This window comes from Trichechus manatus, unplaced genomic scaffold, assembly GCF_000243295.1.
Source record: "Trichechus manatus latirostris isolate Lorelei unplaced genomic scaffold, TriManLat1.0 scaffold00019, whole genome shotgun sequence".
Lineage (NCBI taxonomy): Eukaryota > Metazoa > Chordata > Mammalia > Sirenia > Trichechidae > Trichechus > Trichechus manatus.
In genome coordinates this window covers 20,367,699-20,385,326 of record NW_004443955.1, presented here as the reverse complement: position 1 = coordinate 20,385,326, position 17,628 = coordinate 20,367,699, and the positions used below count along the sequence as shown (strand labels likewise).

Genomic DNA, 17,628 nt, shown 5'->3' with positions numbered 1-17,628 from the left:
GAAATGTGAACCAGAATGTACTTTGGGGCCATAGAGCTGGTAATGTTCATTCCAGGAGCCAGCCCTCTCCTCTACACCTTCTTTGAGTACCAGCTTGGTAACATGGACAGGTCACTTGTCCTGAGCAACATGTGCAGCTTAAACCCCCTTAAATCCTAGAGTGACACAGTGAGAGCTGTGAGGGCCAGAACTCGATGGGACTGCCTTGTTTCTCTGGCTCTCACAGATTTTGCATCTTTGACACGGTGCAGTCTTACTGCTTTTCTATTGCTCGTTTTCGTGGAAAATATTTTAGTTTTTCTTCTCTGACTCTTTTCTGTCTTACAAGGGTTCTGGCTTTTGCAGCTTTTACTGTATAGTAATTCCTGGAAGACAGCAGTCCCTGCATTGAAATCCTGGTTTTCTTTTTCCCCTTGATGTTAAGGCAATTGGGATAGTTTCCTGCTTGTGGACAGAAAGAATACTATGTTGTTGTTGCCCTCTGGTGGCCGTTTTCAGTGTTGCAAGAGGGAAAGGAAAGTCAATTGAAGGAGTTCCCTATAACGTTAGTAACCCGTGGTCATGGAGTTGATTCCAACTCACGTGTGTCAGAGTAGAACTGTGTTCCATAAGGTTTTCAGTGGCTTATTTTTCAGAAGTAGATCACCAGACCTTTCTTTTGAGGTGCCTCTCTATGGATTCGAACCTCTAACCTTTCCGTTAGCAGCAGAGCTCAGGGACTCTACAGTCTACATTAGCTTTTATTATTATAACTGTGTCTTGTAGTAGTCACTCTTGTCTGGGATTTGCTTTTACTTCACAACATTTCCTTCCGTTGTAGAATGCCTCTTCTTTCCAGTTTCTTCATATTTTCGCACCTTTGCATATCTTCTGCCTTTCTACGTTTTTTGAGGGGGGTGTGTGTGCATGCACGCGTGTGCACGTGTGTATGTATCTCCCTGGGTTAAGGCTGATGGTGGTAGTTAAATGTATTCTGTGAGCCAGTTCCTCTTTTCTGTTTGTGAGACAGCAAAGATGAAAGAGAAACTAATTTTTAAAGGTGCATTATTTGAACAAGGTCTTTATTTTGGATTGATGATTTTATTTTCCTCATTCTAGATTTGATCTGGGGATTGACCCTCAAACACCATAGTGACCGACTTGGGAAAAACTCATGTGGTGAAGGCAAACCACCTTGCTTATTGGTATTTTGAACTGAAGACACTGCACTGATCTCATTAAAAGAAAAAGTTCTTTCTAAAGTAAAATAAGATCTAGTTGTGAATTGCTTGATTTCCTGTATGAATATTTTTTCTATCTTATTCTAAAAATCTTATGTTGAGAAAAAAGGGGAAGTTTAATCGTGCATCATATTTTGTTTAATCAGTGTCTCACATCAGATTTGTTTAAAAATTTTATTTTTAGTAATCATGCAGCAGTGAAATTATCGTATCTAGATCTGTGTATACAACTTTCCTTGTTATTGTCTTGGGATCCATTTATTGAAGAGGATTGGATTTTTCTTTCTGCCATAGGATATGAGCAATTCAAATTTCTCATTGCGGATTTGCTAGTTCACTCTTGAGAAAGAACTTTATCTCGCAGCCCTACCATAGTGTATAAGGCCCACTTTCCCATTCCCTTCTCTACTATGAGTAGAATATGATTGTTAAATTAATAGAGGGAAAGTACTATCTTGTTTTTGTTTTAATTTGTGTTTGTATTAAGAAACTTAGACCTCTCCATATATTTGATTATGGAATACATGCTTTTCTTTTGTATGTTTCTTGTCCTACCCGTTGCTATCGCTCATTCTCCTGTTTCCCCCATATGTTCACATATATTTTTCTAATTTGTCATTTTCCTTTCAGTTTTGCTCATGACGTTTTTGTTGCAACAACCTTTTCGGGTCTTACGCTCAGAGCCTGTAGAGTTTCTTCCTTTGTTTTCCTGCCTAGAAAGGCCTCTCTTGAGAAAGATATACATTAACCTATATTTATTTGGTTTTGTTTATAGTTTTACATTTTTTCATTTCTTTCTTTGATCTCTCTCAAGTTTATTTTGGTTTCTAGCATGGAGTGGGAACTGAGTTTTCCTTTTTTGCCAAACGTCTTTCTAATTAACTAGGAATAAATATTCTTTTCCCTAATGGTTTGAATGCTACTTTTTAATTGTATTTTAAAATGCAGTTCATATTAAGTTTTACTTCTTGGATTTCTTTTTGATTTTACTGACCTGTTCTTTTGTCCAGGTGCCAGTCACCCACTGCAGTTCTGCTGTAGTGAAAGGTCACAGTCTGTGCTTTTTCTTTTGCAAAATTTTGGGTTTGCTCTCATTGGAGTGCCTCCTCTGAACACCAGATGGCGCAAGTTCATCGGTGTGCTCGTGTGGGAGCTACGCCAGCTCGTCTGGGCCAGTGTATCAGGAAGGCTGTCATTCAGGAGCAAACCTGAATCTTCCAAAGATGCGAACACCCTTCCCGTAAGGCAGGTCGCGGTTTTCCTCCACTCGTTGAGTTCTGGTAGCTTGCTGAGGTTCTGCAGCAAGTAAGTGGAGCTGAATTTAAAATCTGTTTCTGTTACTTCATTTTCCTCTTGGTACAAGTCCTTGTCGGATGTATTTGTCCTAATAGCCTTTCATGTATTCCCACAACTGAGCTCTTTGCTCTAGATTTCTTGTTTTTGATTTGCCTTTGTTTTGAGACATTATGTGTCCCCATTGGTTGATTAGAGTTTTTTGATGCTCTACTGCTTTATAGAGTCACCTGTTCTTTCACTGGGGTCTCATCTCGATCCCTGTAAGTGCCCTCGAGCAGAACTGGGACATTTCCCATGTCTGTAAGGTGAGATATCACCTTACACCCGACGTAAGACCATTGACTTGAGTTTACTTTAGCACATCTTTTCCATTTGGCTGATTGGGCGTTCTCTACACTGGTTGTTCATTTCTATACCAATATAATACGTGCTCGACTGCCAACCAAAAGGTCAGCAGTTTGAACCCACCAGCAGCTTCATGGGAGAAAAAACTTGCTGATCTGCTCCTGTAAAGATTACAGCCTAAGAAACCCAATGAAGCAGTTCCACTCTGTCTTATAAGGTCACCATGTGTCGGAATTGACTTGATGGCACACAACAACACCACCACATTGCATGCTGTGTTTCAAGCAGTTCTTTGAACTGCTCCTTTCATTGTCTGTGCTGTTGATATGGTGTGTGCTGTTGTGGGTGTGTGCCTGTTGTGTGTATATTTCCTGTGTATATTCCCCTGTGACTCTGATTTATTTTATTTGTGGCCTGATTTTGGTTGCAGCTACAGCTTTGTACAGTTACTTCCACCATGCCATCCCATCTCAAACACTAACAGCATGCTGAATTTGAGGTAGAGAGCATTTCATGCAGTGGTGAAGGGTATTGTTCCAGACACTCTCTTGGGTAACAAATTACCTCACCATTTAGCGACCTGAAACAGCCATGTGTTCATGAATTCTGGGACAAGGCACAGTGGAGATGGCTGGTCTCTGCTCCACAATGTCTGGGGCCTCAGCTGGCAAGATTTGCAGGTTGACTGTTAGAGACTGATCCTCTGAAGGTTAGGAGGCTCCTTTACTCCCGTGTTGAATGCCTGAGCCTGGGTGAACGGAAAACTAGAGCTGCTCCACGTGAAGCCTCTTCCTGCAGCATGGCTTCCTCACAGCATGGCTGCCTTGTACTTGTCAGCCTTCTTACATGAGCCCTCAGGGCTCCATGTGTGAGTGTTCCAGGGTGCAAGGAAGAAGCCTTATGTCTTAGTTTCTCGTTGCTGCTGTAATAAAAATACCACAAGTGGGTGGTTTTAATGAACAGAAATTTATTTTTTCACAGTTAGAAGGCTTGAAGTCCAAATTCAGGGGACCAGATCTAGGGGAGGCTCTCTCTCTCTACTCTCAGGGGAAAATCCTTGTTCAGTGTCTCTGGCTGGCTTTCTTTGGCGCTCCGGAGCTTGTGGACTGGTTTGTCCCCATTGTCTTCAGATAGCGTGGGTCATCCTCCTGTGTCTGCTTTCTTCTGTGCCCAGTCTGCTCTTTTAAATCTCAGAAGTGATTGGTTTAAGATGTGTCTTAACTGATATAGCCTCATTAACATAACAAAGAAAAGGCTATTCCCAAATGGGATCATAGCCACCGGTATAGGGGTTAGGATTTATAACACATTTTTTGGGGGTGCATTTTAATCCGTACCACCATATCACACGTTGGGATGTAGCTTTGGAAAGAGCACAGTGCCACAAGCACTCCTAGATTCAGGGTGGGGGGACAGACACCCTATTTCTTGATGAGAAGTGTATCACAGAATTTTGGGGTCATGTTTTAAAATTGCTCAAGTTTTGAAGTCTTTACAGTGGAACAGACCCAGGTCTGAGACCTGGTTCTGTGAACTCACCAACTTTCCTCATCTTAAAATAATAATATAAAACCAGAAAACCAAACCCATTGCCAATGAGTCAATTCTAACTCATACTGACCCTCTAAGACAGAGTCGAACTGCTCCACAGGGTTTCCAGGGCTGTAATCTTTACAGAAGCAGACTGCCACATCTTTCTCTCGCTGAGCAGCTTGTGGATTCAAACTGCTAACCTTTCGGTTAGCAGCCGAGCACTTACCACTCTAAACCACCAGAGCTCCTTCAAAACCACAATATAAACCCCATTGCTGTTGAGTCTGTCCCAACTCATAGCAACCCTATAGGACAGAGCAAAACTGCCCCATGGGGTTTCCAAGGCTGTAAATCTTTATGGAAGCAGACTGCCACATCTTTCTCCCGAGGAGTGGCTGGTGGGTTCAAACGTCCCACCTTTCGGTTAGTAGCCAAGCTGTTAACCACTGCACCATCAGGGTGGTGCTTATTCCTTATACTTATTGTAGGATTAAATCACATAATGTACATTGCTAATGTTTCTGCTGAACATCAGCCTTGTTCCTTCTTCTCCATGAAAACGCGTGCCCATTTCTTTACAGTTAGATTTATGCTTAGTTAATTAATAGCTTGGACAGGGGACATGTTTAGTAGTTTTTAAATAGGAAGGAGAATGGTTGGATATTAATAACCGTGTCAGCATTGGCAACATGGATTTCCGGAAGAAGAAAACTGACATTTACATAGATCTGACAGGTTTTACCTTTACAGAGATTACAGACCAAAGCATTCATTGACTCTCCGGCTCTGTACTCCTACCTTTTTCCTCCTTCCTTGTTTTGGTTAGTTTTTGTTTTTTCTATTCCTTTTTTATTGTTGCATTCGAGCCACTGCTGCTCCTCGTCCTTCTTCCTATGTTGTCATGTTTTTTTTCCTTCTGATTCTGCCAGGGCCTCTCCTTTTTTGATGCTCCGAGGACAACCATGTGTGATGTCTCTCAGCAGAAGCCCACACCCCAGGTGCTTGTGGTCACCTGGTCAGGAATGGGGAAGCTGGCCTGTTTTCTCCATGACCACTCGTCAGAAGCCAATTGGCTCAATAATCTATTCAGCAGCAAATGGCCAACTTTCTGAAATCACTGAATTAATCCATTTATTGACAACGTTTTTCTTTCAACTATTTATAAAGTGTGTTTATAAAGTTAGAGCTATTTATAAAGTTACAGGTATTAGATGGGGCTTTTAAACAGCTTTTGAAGGTCTCTGGTTCATGTCAGTTGACTGGTTTGAAGACAAAACAAAACCAGCTTTGCAAACAACATTTAATGTATCTCAGGCCAAAGAGAGAATGATGGAAGAGACGGAACTGTCAGCTGAGACTGTAGATCCCAGAGAGGGGAAGAATGAGGACAGAAAAGGGGAGATAATGGGGAGGTGGGCAGGCAGGTGAGGAGGGGACTGAGGGAAAGTTGGGGGTCTGGGTGTGTTGCAGTGTGGGGTTGAGGCTGGAGGGCGAGGTCCAGGGAAGGGGCTGTATGAAGTGTAGGAGACTCAGGTAGGGAGACAATCTGAAGGCCCCAGAAGGATCTAATTTACCATAGCTCACTTATGCCCCATTCTTCATTTCTTCCAAAAAATAAACCAAACCCATTGACAAGAGTAGCAGGGGCGGGGGTCTGGGGACCATGGTTTCAGGGGACATCTAGGTCAATTGGCATAACAAAGTTTATTACGAAAATATTTTACATGACCATGTTCTACACGGCCCCCTGACTCTCTGTTAACCCAGAACTAAAACCATTCGTGAAGCCAATCTTCAGACAAAGATTAGACTGGACTATAAGACATAAAATGATACTCGTGAAGAGTGTGCTTAGTTCAAGTAGATACATGAGACTATATGGGAGCTTTTGTCCGGAGGCGAGATGAGAAGGCAGAAAGGGACAGGAGCTGGTTGAATAGACACAAGAAATCTGAGGTGGAAAGGAGGAGTGTGCTGTCACATTATAGGGAGAGCAACTAGGGTCACATAGCTACATGTGTATAAATTTTTGTATGAGAAACTAACTTGAGCTGTAAACTTTCACTTAAAGCACAATAAAATAAATGAAGAAATACATAAAATAAGCCAAACCCATTGTCACTGAGTCAATTCTGAGTCATGGAGACCCCATGTGTTACAGAGTAGAACTGTTCCATAGAGTTTTCAATGGCTGTACTCTTTACGGAAGCAGATTGCCAGGCCTTTCTTCTGCGACACTGCTGGGTGGGTTTGAACTGCCAACCTTTAGATTAGTCATCAAGTGCAACTGTTTGTGCCACCCAGGGACCTCATTTCATACAAGTTGATATAAGTTTCATAAGATAGTTAAAAGAAACAATTTTTGGTAAAATTGATAATTTTTAGGTCATTGACTCTACTTTCACTTGTCCGTTGGGTAAATTGATCATTGGAAATTCTTTTAGTAAACTGGGTTTTAGTAAATTGCGTGGTCATTACATCCCAGGGTGTAGGTCATGAGTAGGCCTGGCCCAGAGTGCCCTTAGGTTACAGGTGGGGGGCTCCCTTAGGGGCTTACTGAAGGAAGTTGGTTATACTCAGGAGAAAGGTTCAGGAATAGTCCCACCAACACGTAACACACCTGTTGCCATAGTGACCCTATAGAATGGAGTCGGGTTGCCAAGGAGCAGCTGGTGGATTTGGACTGTCGACCTTTTGGTTAGCAGTCTTAGCTCTTAACCACTGCATCTCCAGGGCTCTGTAATAGTTGTACCGGGAAGTAATAAATGGCAAAAAAAAAAAAAAAATGGTGAGCAAGACTTGAGAGAGATCGACGAGAAAACTTTTCTGTACTTGGTAACGAAAGAATGGCTCCTAGAAGCCTGCAGCCACTATCTGTGGAAGAAGATGGACAAGGCTTACGTGGGAATACGCACTTCTCTTCATTCCATCATACTGGATAAAACCTAGCTTGGAATTCCAATAGACTTGAACTTATCACTGCCTTTGAAAGTGATAGAGATTTTGCTCTACAAAATAAAAATTATTCCTTCTTTCTCAAGTGCCTGAGGACAAATGCTCAATGGATTTCCATAATGTCCATTATGGTTTCTAAAGAGGTGGATGAAGCGTGCCGCTTCTGGACACTACTTGATCAGGAACTCTCAGCATAACTGCTAGAGGGCAGCAAACCCGAGTCATTGGGATTCCACATAAAACAGCTCAGTTTAGTTCTTTGTCTGGCAAAAAGAATTTTTTCTAAATATATGCATATATTCAGAAGATTCTGAACGTATGTGCCTAAATAGAATAATCACTTGTTACTCTTATCCCTGAAGATGAGAAGAAAGTCAAATTTATACTTTTTCTATGTTTCCAAATACTGTGTGTGCAGTATGAGTTCACTTACATGAAGCTCAGTTTCCCCAAAGACTTGTTGGCTGAAATCTGAAACCTGAAGATCTCCCAATGAAAGTTACCAGGTATTACAAGTGTGAACTTAACGTAAAAATATGGGAATGATGTCCTTTCATGAACAAACAACTACTTTGAGAAATACATTTAATTAGGAAACTTTTCTAACTTACGAGGACCTTTCTTGTGGAGAGACAGCATGGCTAAAAGTTACAACTTGGCAAGTGAGCTTTGCTGATAGCAAATAAAAAGGCTTTGCTCACAAATAACATTTTGCATTCATCAGTGAGGGTTTTTAGTTCATATTAGGAGAGCTAGTTTTTAAAAATATATTTCTTAGTAATGTTTTCATACATTGATATACAGACGTTTACATAAATGATCATCGAACTGATTTGTAGAAATATGTTTATGGTTGTAGAAGGATAGCAGTGACTTACTGACTGAAGAAAGCAAGTGAAAAACACCGTGAAGGATGATTCCCTTTTTGTTGAAAAACGTGCATGCTTGTGGGCATGTGTACATGCAAAGTCTAAATATATATCTTTAAACAGATTTCACACCAGCACTTCTAGACGGTGGTCATTTTCTTTTTCTTTTAGCATATCTTGACTATCTGTTTTTTTTCTACCACGGCTATGAGTTATTATATCAGAAAAAAGCAAAGGGAAGTCATTTGTAAGTAGAACCTTTATTAAACATTTCTTTTCTTTTCTTTGCATATTAGAATAGTTATTGAATGATGCAATGTGACATTTTCTGTTTCTATTTACTACTTCTGCTTTTGACACTGACCGTTTTCCCTTAATGCTCTCAATGTGGTAACAGCTCCTAGGATGATAGATGAAATGCCATGAGGAGAACAACATCTTCAGAATTCCCCTTTCTCAGTGACTCTCTATTGATGATAGACTTGAGTTCTCATGTGTCTTCTCTGAGAGCTGCCTGTGATTTTCAGCAGATGATGTCTGCCAAGCGCTCAGAAATGGTCAGTGAATAACCTTAGGAACGTAGATAGGGAAGGAGGCAGTGCTCATGAGTAGTTGGCAATTTTGAATTTTTATACAGCCCTTTTGTTCCAAGATAGCTCAGATTATATTATGGAAATTTCCCCAAACCACATGGCATCCCTGTGAGAAGTGTGTAAGGTAAGGGATTTTCTGTCCCACTTATTAAAAGAAAAAAACAAAGCCAACCAAACCTGTTGCCATCTAGTCCCTTCCGACTCATAGCGACCCTATAGGGCAGAGTAGAACTGCTCCACAGGGTTTCCAAGGAGCGGCTGGTGGCTTTGAACTGCCAACCTTTTGGTTAGCAGCCAGTCTCTTAACCACTGCACCACCAGGCCTCCATTAAAAGAAAAGGTGATATATATTTCACACCTTTAAAGAACTCAATAAAAGGGGCAATACAATGACAAATTAACAATGTATTTTGAACAGTTAGAGTAAATGAATGTATAATCAGTGCTCCGTACATTATTATGTGAAGGTCTCTGGGTGACGGAAATGACTTACACTTGGCTACTAACTGGAAGGTTGTCGATTTGAATCCACTCAGTGGCACCACGCAAGAAAGGCCTGGAGATCTACTTCTGTAAGATTATAGCCACTGAAAACCCTATGGAGCGCAGTTCTGCTCTGAAGCACAGGGGACTGCCATGAATTGGAATCAACTCAATGGCAATGGGAAAAATGTTATTAAATACTCTTCCCTTTTTAACTGAATCAAGTAGTTATACTAAAAATAGTAAAAACGATTTATTGGGCACTTACTGTGGGGTATTCATAGTAAATGGTGAGACCCTGCTATCGTTTGAAGTATAATGCTTCGTTTGTTCCTCATGACGAGATTATGAGGTTGGTATTTTTTCATCTTACAGGTGAAGACAGTAAGGCCTAAGAAAGTTGACTATGTTGTCCAAGTTTATATACTTAATAAAAGGAAGGTCTGGGAATTTATTCTACCTGCATACATCTTACTTCAAAGTTTTTTCATTCATTCATTACATATTTATAATACACCGACCAGGCATACGAGGTATCTCTGGGCATAAATCTTACCTTCTAGAAGCTTTGATTTGGCAGAGATTTAATATTATGTTCATTAAAAAGTAAAAGTTGCTGTCAAGTTGATTCTGACTCAGGGCGACCCCATGTATGTCAGAGTAGAACTGTGCTCCATAGGGTTTTCAGTGGCTGTAGGCTTATGGAAGTAGATCACCAGGCCTTTCTTCGGGGCACTTCTCGGTGGACTTGAATCTGCAGCCTTTAGGTTAGCAGCTGAGTGTGTTAGGTACTCCAAATAAAATGTTTTATATATTTAAATAATTTTATGAAACATACAGTGTATATGTTTTAAGCTTTTTTGTTGTTGTTTTTGTCTTTACTGAATTTCTTAGCAAAGTTTATTATTCTTTTCTGCACTGTAAAGTTTTAAGCCAGATAATAATAAGCAGCTTTTCCCAATAATTTTGATAACCCTCTCAGTCGATGGAGCATCTCTGGGGCTAGTGTTCTCCAGATCATTTGTGTGAAACCCTGCATTGGTACTTCCTATGGTGTGGCTGGGGCTTTCTCCCCAGCCCTCAAATCCCCCATGCCGTAATATCTCAGCTACCAGGTTTCCTTGCTTAAGCCTCTTTCTTGCACATTTTCAGTTATAAGCTGTTGCCAGATATATATTTCTAAAGCTTGGCTCTGATCATTTTATTCCACTGTTCATAAGTGAACCTGCATTTCCCTCCCTCCTCACACTAAAATAATTCCAGAAGGACCGAAGACTTAAGTGTAAAAAAAGTGAAAAAGTACAAAATCTGTGGAAGAAAATATGGCTGAATTAATTTAAAAAGATAGTGTCTTCTAAGCAGGATGTTAAACTACAAAGCTATAAATAAAACTTTGGTGAATCTGACTAAAACAGAAAATAACTGATTGCAAGAAATAACATAGTCTGAACAGATTATGATGAAATTTCTAGCCGATGGCTAATTTCTATAATGAAGAAATCATATGTATTAGTATGCAGCAAAAGATAGATCACAAGCCCATCGAAAAATGGACAAATGATATGAAAAAAGTATTTCACTGACAAAGAAATACAAACCTAGGTTACTAAAATCGGAAAGTTATTAAACTTTACTAAAAACGTTAAAGATCGGTAAAAATGGAGATACTGTTTTTTTATCTGGCATTGGTTTAATATAAGGGCTTATAAGATCTAGTGTCGGTAAGCAGGTGAAGAAACAAATACTGCCGTGTACTTTTTTTTTTTTTAATTGAACTTCAGGTGAAGGTTTACAGAACAAACAGTTTCTCATTAAACAGTAGTACGCATATTGTTTTATGACATTGGTTAACAACGCCACGACATGTCAACCCTCTCCATTTTTTTTTTGGTGAAAATATACATAGCCAAAGACACACCATTTCAAAAATTTCTACATGCACAGTTCAGTGACATCGACTACGCTCTTGGACTTCTGCTGCTATTCTCACTTTAGATAAAGGTTTACAGAATAAAATCATTTTTCATTAAACAGTTAGTACACATGTTGCCCTATGACAATGGTTAACAACCTCACAACACATCAACACTGTCCTTACTCAACCTTGGGTTCCCTATCACCAGCTTTCCTGTCCCCTTCTGCCTTCCGGCCCTTGTCCCTGGACTGCTGTGCCTCATTAGTCTCGTTTTGTTTTATGGAGTGCTGTGTACTCTTGATGAGAGTGTGAATTTGACAAAATTTTTGAAGGACATTTGAAAATAACTCTCAGGACCAAAAAAGGTATGTATTCATCTTGTCCAGTGGCCCCAGTGCTGAAAATTCCCTTTTTAATATAATCACTAAGAACTCTAAGACAGTCATACAAGGGTGCTTATTACAATACTGTTTATACTGATTAAAAATGGAAACAGTATACACGTCCATTATTTGACAACTAGCAGAAAGAATTAAAATACATTGATACTGAAAATGTATACAGTTGATAAAAACCTGGTGACTCTGTATCGCTGATATGAACAGAGTTCCAAGATATATTAACTGTGAAAGCATGGAAGCCAGTGTATCTGGTAGGATCACATGTGTGGTAAAAACAGTTCTTTTATTGATTTTTCCTGTAAGAGTACCCAAGAAACTGTTTATAGTAGGCACATTAGAGGGACGGGAGAAGAAGGTTAAGAGAGTGGAGATTTTACAATTCACTTTATAAATTTTGGAGCTGTGTGCATGTTTTACTTTTGTTTAAAAAAAACGAAAGAGAAAAGAAAAAGCCCGTATTTCTGTTTTTTGTTTGTTTGTGGTTGTAATTTAAGTGAAAGTTTCCATTTCAAGTTAGTCTCTTACACAAAAATTTATACATACATTGTTATGTGACCCTAATTGCTCTCCCTATACTGTGACAGCGCACTCCTCCTTTCCACCTCAAACCTGTGTTTGTTAACAGAAGAAAAACTGATTTAAACTTGCCTTTTAAACTTTATTTCTCATTATATTTTCTCTCCTAATTTCCGGATAAGTAAAATATTTTGGTCAGCACCACACAAATCTAGCAATTTTGGGTCTCCCTCTTACCTTCCTTTTTATTGCCAATTCCTCCTGCTGAAATGACAGGGACCCTTCCTCGTATGTTCAGGTCCACCTGTATTTCATCTCCTGTCTCCTTTATTTTGGCCCCCCACTGACAGCCCAGCTAGAACTCACCTGTCCTGCCTGTGAACTATCATAACCCCTGAGTGCAATTCTGTTGTAACGCTTAGGTCTTGGACCTGGTGTTATGTTTATGGACTACCTGCCGCCTGTAGATGCAAGAAAGCAGGATCTGCGATTGACTGACCTCCGTGGCCCCCCGACTGCGCCTAGCCCTGAGCCACGCTCTGAAGCACCCATACAAGAGTCCTGGCAAGTCAGCTGGTGTGATAGGTGCAGAGAGAAGGGAGACTTTGCAATGTCCAGCGTCAGTGGGCATGAGCAGAAATAAGGACTGTCAGGCATCGTCATTAAGAGTGTAAACTGGTACAACAATTTTGGGAGCCGATGAATGGCTATTAGTTTCTCTCAGCCTGCATGTAGAACCTCAGTGTATTTTCTTTTTCTGTTTTTTATTGTGGTAAATATACATACGAAGTCCCTGGATGTTAAGAGAGTCCTGGGTGACGCAAATGGTTACGCACTCGGCTGCTAACTGAAAGTTTGTAGGTTCAAGTCCACCCAGAGACTCCTTGGAAGAAAGGACTGGCAATCTACTTTTGAAAAATCAGCCATTGAAAACCCTATGGAGGACAATTCTACTCTGACACACACGGGGCTACCGAAAATCGGAATCAACTCCATGGCAAATGGCTGAAGCATGTATAGATACGTAACAAAACATTTTCCTTTTCAACATTTTTTTGCATTACATTTCCATGACACATTCATCATGTTGTGCAACCATCGCCACTTTCTATTGCAAAATTTTTCCATCACCCTTAACAGAAACTCAGCACCCCTTAAGCTAAAGCTCCCCCTGCCCCTCTCCCTCTCACTTCCAATAACCACTAACAATAAACTTCAGTCTCTATGTATTTGCCAGTTCTAGGTATTAAGTGGGACCAGACGCTGTTTGTCCTTTGGGGACTGATTTATTTCACTCAGTATGTTTTCATGGTTCATCCATGTTGTAGCATGTAGCAATGTTATATACTCTGAGTAGTATGATTTTCTAAGCCTGAGGCTGTGTGACTCACTCAGGTTTACAGGGTGCAGCTGGAAGCTGTCCCAGGGTGGCAGGTCCAGGGTGGAGGCACCTGTTTTATTCTCTTCCTGGAGTACCAAACCACCTCTTTATTCCAAAGACCCTCATTGTTTATGGAGCTCCCAGTGAAAAGGGTTAAAGTCCACCCATTCAGGTGCCATCTCATCATCTGTATAATCTGGGAGCTGCATTCCTGAGCAGCTGGCCCCCTTTCAGTTCCTGCCTAGTTGAGATGTAACTTCTCTGACAGTGTAGCACTTGGGCTCCAAGAATCACAATGTGCCCCCACTCCCTTTCTGCAATTTTCCCTAACAATTAACGCCACACTAACTTGACACTCTCTTTCCTTGTTTGGTTTTGTAAACCCTGGTCCCTTTTTCTATTAATTCCAGACATTAATATTTTCTTTCATGCAACGGCCGCCATTCACCCGTGAAACAGTTTGAACATTATGTAGCTGTCAAGATGCCTGGGGATTACCCAGTATGCCTTGCCTGTGAGAAAGTGACACCGCGGAGGCCTGGTTCTGAGATGTTTATTTTGAGAGTACGCTGACAAGCATGAAGGCCAGATCCCAGAGTGGCAATTCCATTTAATTAAAGGCCTCTTTTTATTATAGTTTTCCCCCACTCTTTTATATATATATATCAAAATGATGGTTAAAGTCTCACTCGCCAGAGGTGTTCTCTTGCGGTCTAAAAGGGGGAGGGGTGGACAGATGTCTTCGCTCGCTAGCGCAGACTGCACTGCACGTCTGAATGCGTTCGCTTTTCGGTTCCCTCTACATCGGCCGCCGAGTGCTGTGTGTGTGTGTGTTCAAGCTTAATAAAGAATGCTGGGCTTCTATCACTGTGTCACCAAACTTAAAACGCGAGCGTTGGATTCACATATGTTTTCATAATTTTCATTTAGTTTAAATTTCTGTATTTTAAAATGAGTACCCATACAACATGGAAGGCTAATTTATTAAAAGTGTGCCTTCGTTGCCCTATTAAGATGTTGAAACAATGTAGGTTGGCTGGCTCTATAGTGATGTTACTTTATTTTCAATTAAAAGAGTTGGGAAACTTATTGCATTCATTTTTCAGTAATTTTTAAGACTGGAGCTAAATAGAAACATTTACAAAAAGGAACTAAAAAATAAAAGGTTGTGATAATTAATGACAGGCATGAAGAATTTGGTAAATGATAGTGATCTAGTAGCTTAATCCATTTTTGATATAACGTTTAGACTATATTGGCCTGACCTCAATATCAGAAATTCAGTTCAATGAATATTCTGAGGGCCTATGTTGGCTACTGACCTAGGCACTTGAGATATGTCAGTGAGCTAAACAGATACTTGGTCTTTGTACACTTATTCATAGTTCTGTGTTTTACAATTATGACATTGTAACAGCTCAAATTTAGATTAGATTTCTTTCTTTGTAGCATTATCTGCCTGGTTTAGTTTGTTCACTCATGGATTGTTCAATCATTTATGTCTTCTTTATTCATCATTCACTAGGTATTAATGAACAAGCATATCCCAGAAACTGTTACATGTCACAAGCATGATGGTACACATGATGTGTGTAACACATACATGCACACACATACACATGCATAGGCAAATAAAAAATATAAATACATTTTTGTGCATTATGCTTGTGATCTGAAAGTGAGGAGGAGGGCCAGTCCTCCGGCCTCCTTTCTGCTCTGGGCACAGTGGCTGGAAGGACATTATTCATTCCTTTTGGAGTCAGTTTCAAAGCTCCCCAGGAGGAGCCAGGCGGGTCAGCAATGTCAGCTCTCCAGCCAGCGGAGGGCCTGGCTGCTCCGAAGTTCAGCTGGCCTGGGTGAAAACAATGTTCGCTGCTTTAGGGCAGGTGCAGCGAGTCAACAAAGAATGGCAACGTTGTCAACTGAATCTCTCCCTCCCAGTTTGTCTTAGTCCACTGCCTCATCTTTTGAGCCTGTGGTTTCAGAGATTGATTGATTATTATTATATTTTAAAGTACAGGGTTCTGTTAAGTCAACCATCTTGCCAAATTCTTGAAAATGGTTTCTTTCCCCTTTTCATGACTCCCTGCTGTTCTTAGGAGGGATGGGCTTCCCCCCAGGATTCTGACATCGTTGGCTGATGCCTGGGGATTTTGCTTCTCGAATGTTTGTGGGTAGCAGAGTGGTGACATATCCACAATGAAATGAAACAGAAAAGCTCAAGGAGTCCATTTATATTCTACCACGAAAGGCATAGAAGAGTCTGTCACGTCTCTCAAATTGTTTCGTTTTTCTCTCCCTTGCACCTCTGGGACCTTCTTTCTCTGCACAGAGACTTTGCCTGGGTATGCGCAGTGGAATACTCTGGGCCAAGGGAAGTGTGAAAGACTGCGCTTAATGGAGGTCTTAGGCTTTTACATATATTTTCAAAACTTGTCTTGCTCTCTTTTTCTTTTAAAGGCACAAGTGATCCCTATGTGAAATTTAAGCTGAATGGGAAGACGCTGTACAAAAGTAAAGTCATATATAAGAACTTGAACCCAGTTTGGGATGAAATAGTTGTATTGCCCATACAAAGGCTTGATCAAAAGCTGCGTGTGAAGGTAACCACAGATGACTTTCAAGCTTTCTCTTTTATAAAAATATTTCTCAACCATCTTCGATGCTCGCTTAAAAGCAAACTTGGCAAAATTAATTGTTTTCTTCTCAAGCACTGGTTAAAAATATTAATATGGAAGGAAATCTTTATACCGTTTGTCAAAGTTGTGTGTTTCTCTCAGATCAGTGAGATATGCTCTACAGAAAATCAGAGGGAAAATAATATCTCCATTGATTGTATTTAAACTTATTGAATGTGGAAGAATTATTACTGGCAGTGGAGTTGTGACAAGTACTAAAATCTTTCTCATTATACTTCACAGTGCTTTAAGCTACCGGTTGTAAGCATCCATTGTTCTAACATCTGGGTTAAAACTGCATGAGTTGAGTGCAGGATGGGATTGCTATAGAATATTTAGAAAATTTCTATTTAATTGGCAGATCTGCTCACCGTGGAAAATACTTAATTTTAATGAGAAACAATTTAAACTACAGAGAGAGGTCCATTGTGCATAACATTATAATGCCTATGAATCCCGTCTTCAATGTATTTTCTGCTGTTGTTTTGGTCTCAGTAGGCAAAACAGACAAGTTTGAATAATTTTGTTCTCTCCACCTAGTTAAAGGGGCTAAATTCCCTTTTAACTGTACTGTGCACATTATTTTTCAATCTAAAAAATTGAATTCAAAATTATCAGTCTATTTCATTTGCTAATAATTGGATAAACATGGTTGGTTTACTATAATCATGTGTTTTACTGTTCCCACCACCCCTTTGTAGGTATATGATCGAGATTTAACCACCTCTGATTTCATGGGTTCTGCGTTTGTAATTCTCAGTAATCTTGAGCTTAACAGGTATTGTATTTTTACCTTCTAATTCTTATGAATGATTCTGTGAGTGAACTCAGAATAACGTTAAATGGAGTTTGTTGAGATCGAATGGCAAAAAAACACATCTGAACAAATGAAACAGTGCTTTAAAATGGAAGTATTACAATTTCTAACATCTTTTCTGTGATTTTTGCTCTCTAGCTCCCAGATATATTAGTCAAGCATTAAATCTTCCATAATGTGTTCTATAAAGTATGTTGGATTTCACACATTCGTTTGTTAATATTCAGGTTCATTAACCTAACTTAAAATTAAAACAAGCATTTAAAACGTGTTTGTAAGGTAGGGAGGGGGACCAGTTAACCAACTGTTGAATTAGTCAATGCCAAAAATTCCTTTATCCTTATGGCTATTGTTTCATTTTCACTGCATTTGGTGCTTTTTTTTTTTTTTTTTTTAACATGGTGTCTAATCCTTATTCAGAGGTAGGAGAATTTTTTCATAAGCTCCCGATGCATTATAAAACTATAGTACTGTCTATGAGTGCTAACATTGTTAATTGTTTTTACTTGTAGAACGACTGAATATATTTTAAAATTGGAAGATCCAAACAGTTTAGAAGATGACATGGGAGTGATTGTCTTAAATTTGAACCTAGTAGTAAAACAGGGTGATTTCAAGAGACATGT

At 39.9% G+C, this 17,628-nt stretch overlaps 1 protein-coding gene across 6 annotated transcripts in view; it reads left to right on the top strand.

Moving 5' to 3' along the window:
* Positions 1–17,628, top strand: part of MCTP2 (multiple C2 and transmembrane domain containing 2) — a 309,598-nt gene that overhangs the window by 102,985 nt on the left and 188,985 nt on the right. For all 6 annotated transcript variants that reach the window (XM_023727880.1, XM_023727882.1, XM_004372664.2 and 3 more), the window contains exons 5-7: positions 15,968–16,110; positions 16,887–16,963; positions 17,515–17,626. In XM_023727880.1, the coding sequence (XP_023583648.1) occupies positions 15,968–16,110; positions 16,887–16,963; positions 17,515–17,626 (332 nt within the window). The remainder of the gene's footprint in view (positions 1–15,967; positions 16,111–16,886; positions 16,964–17,514; positions 17,627–17,628) is intronic.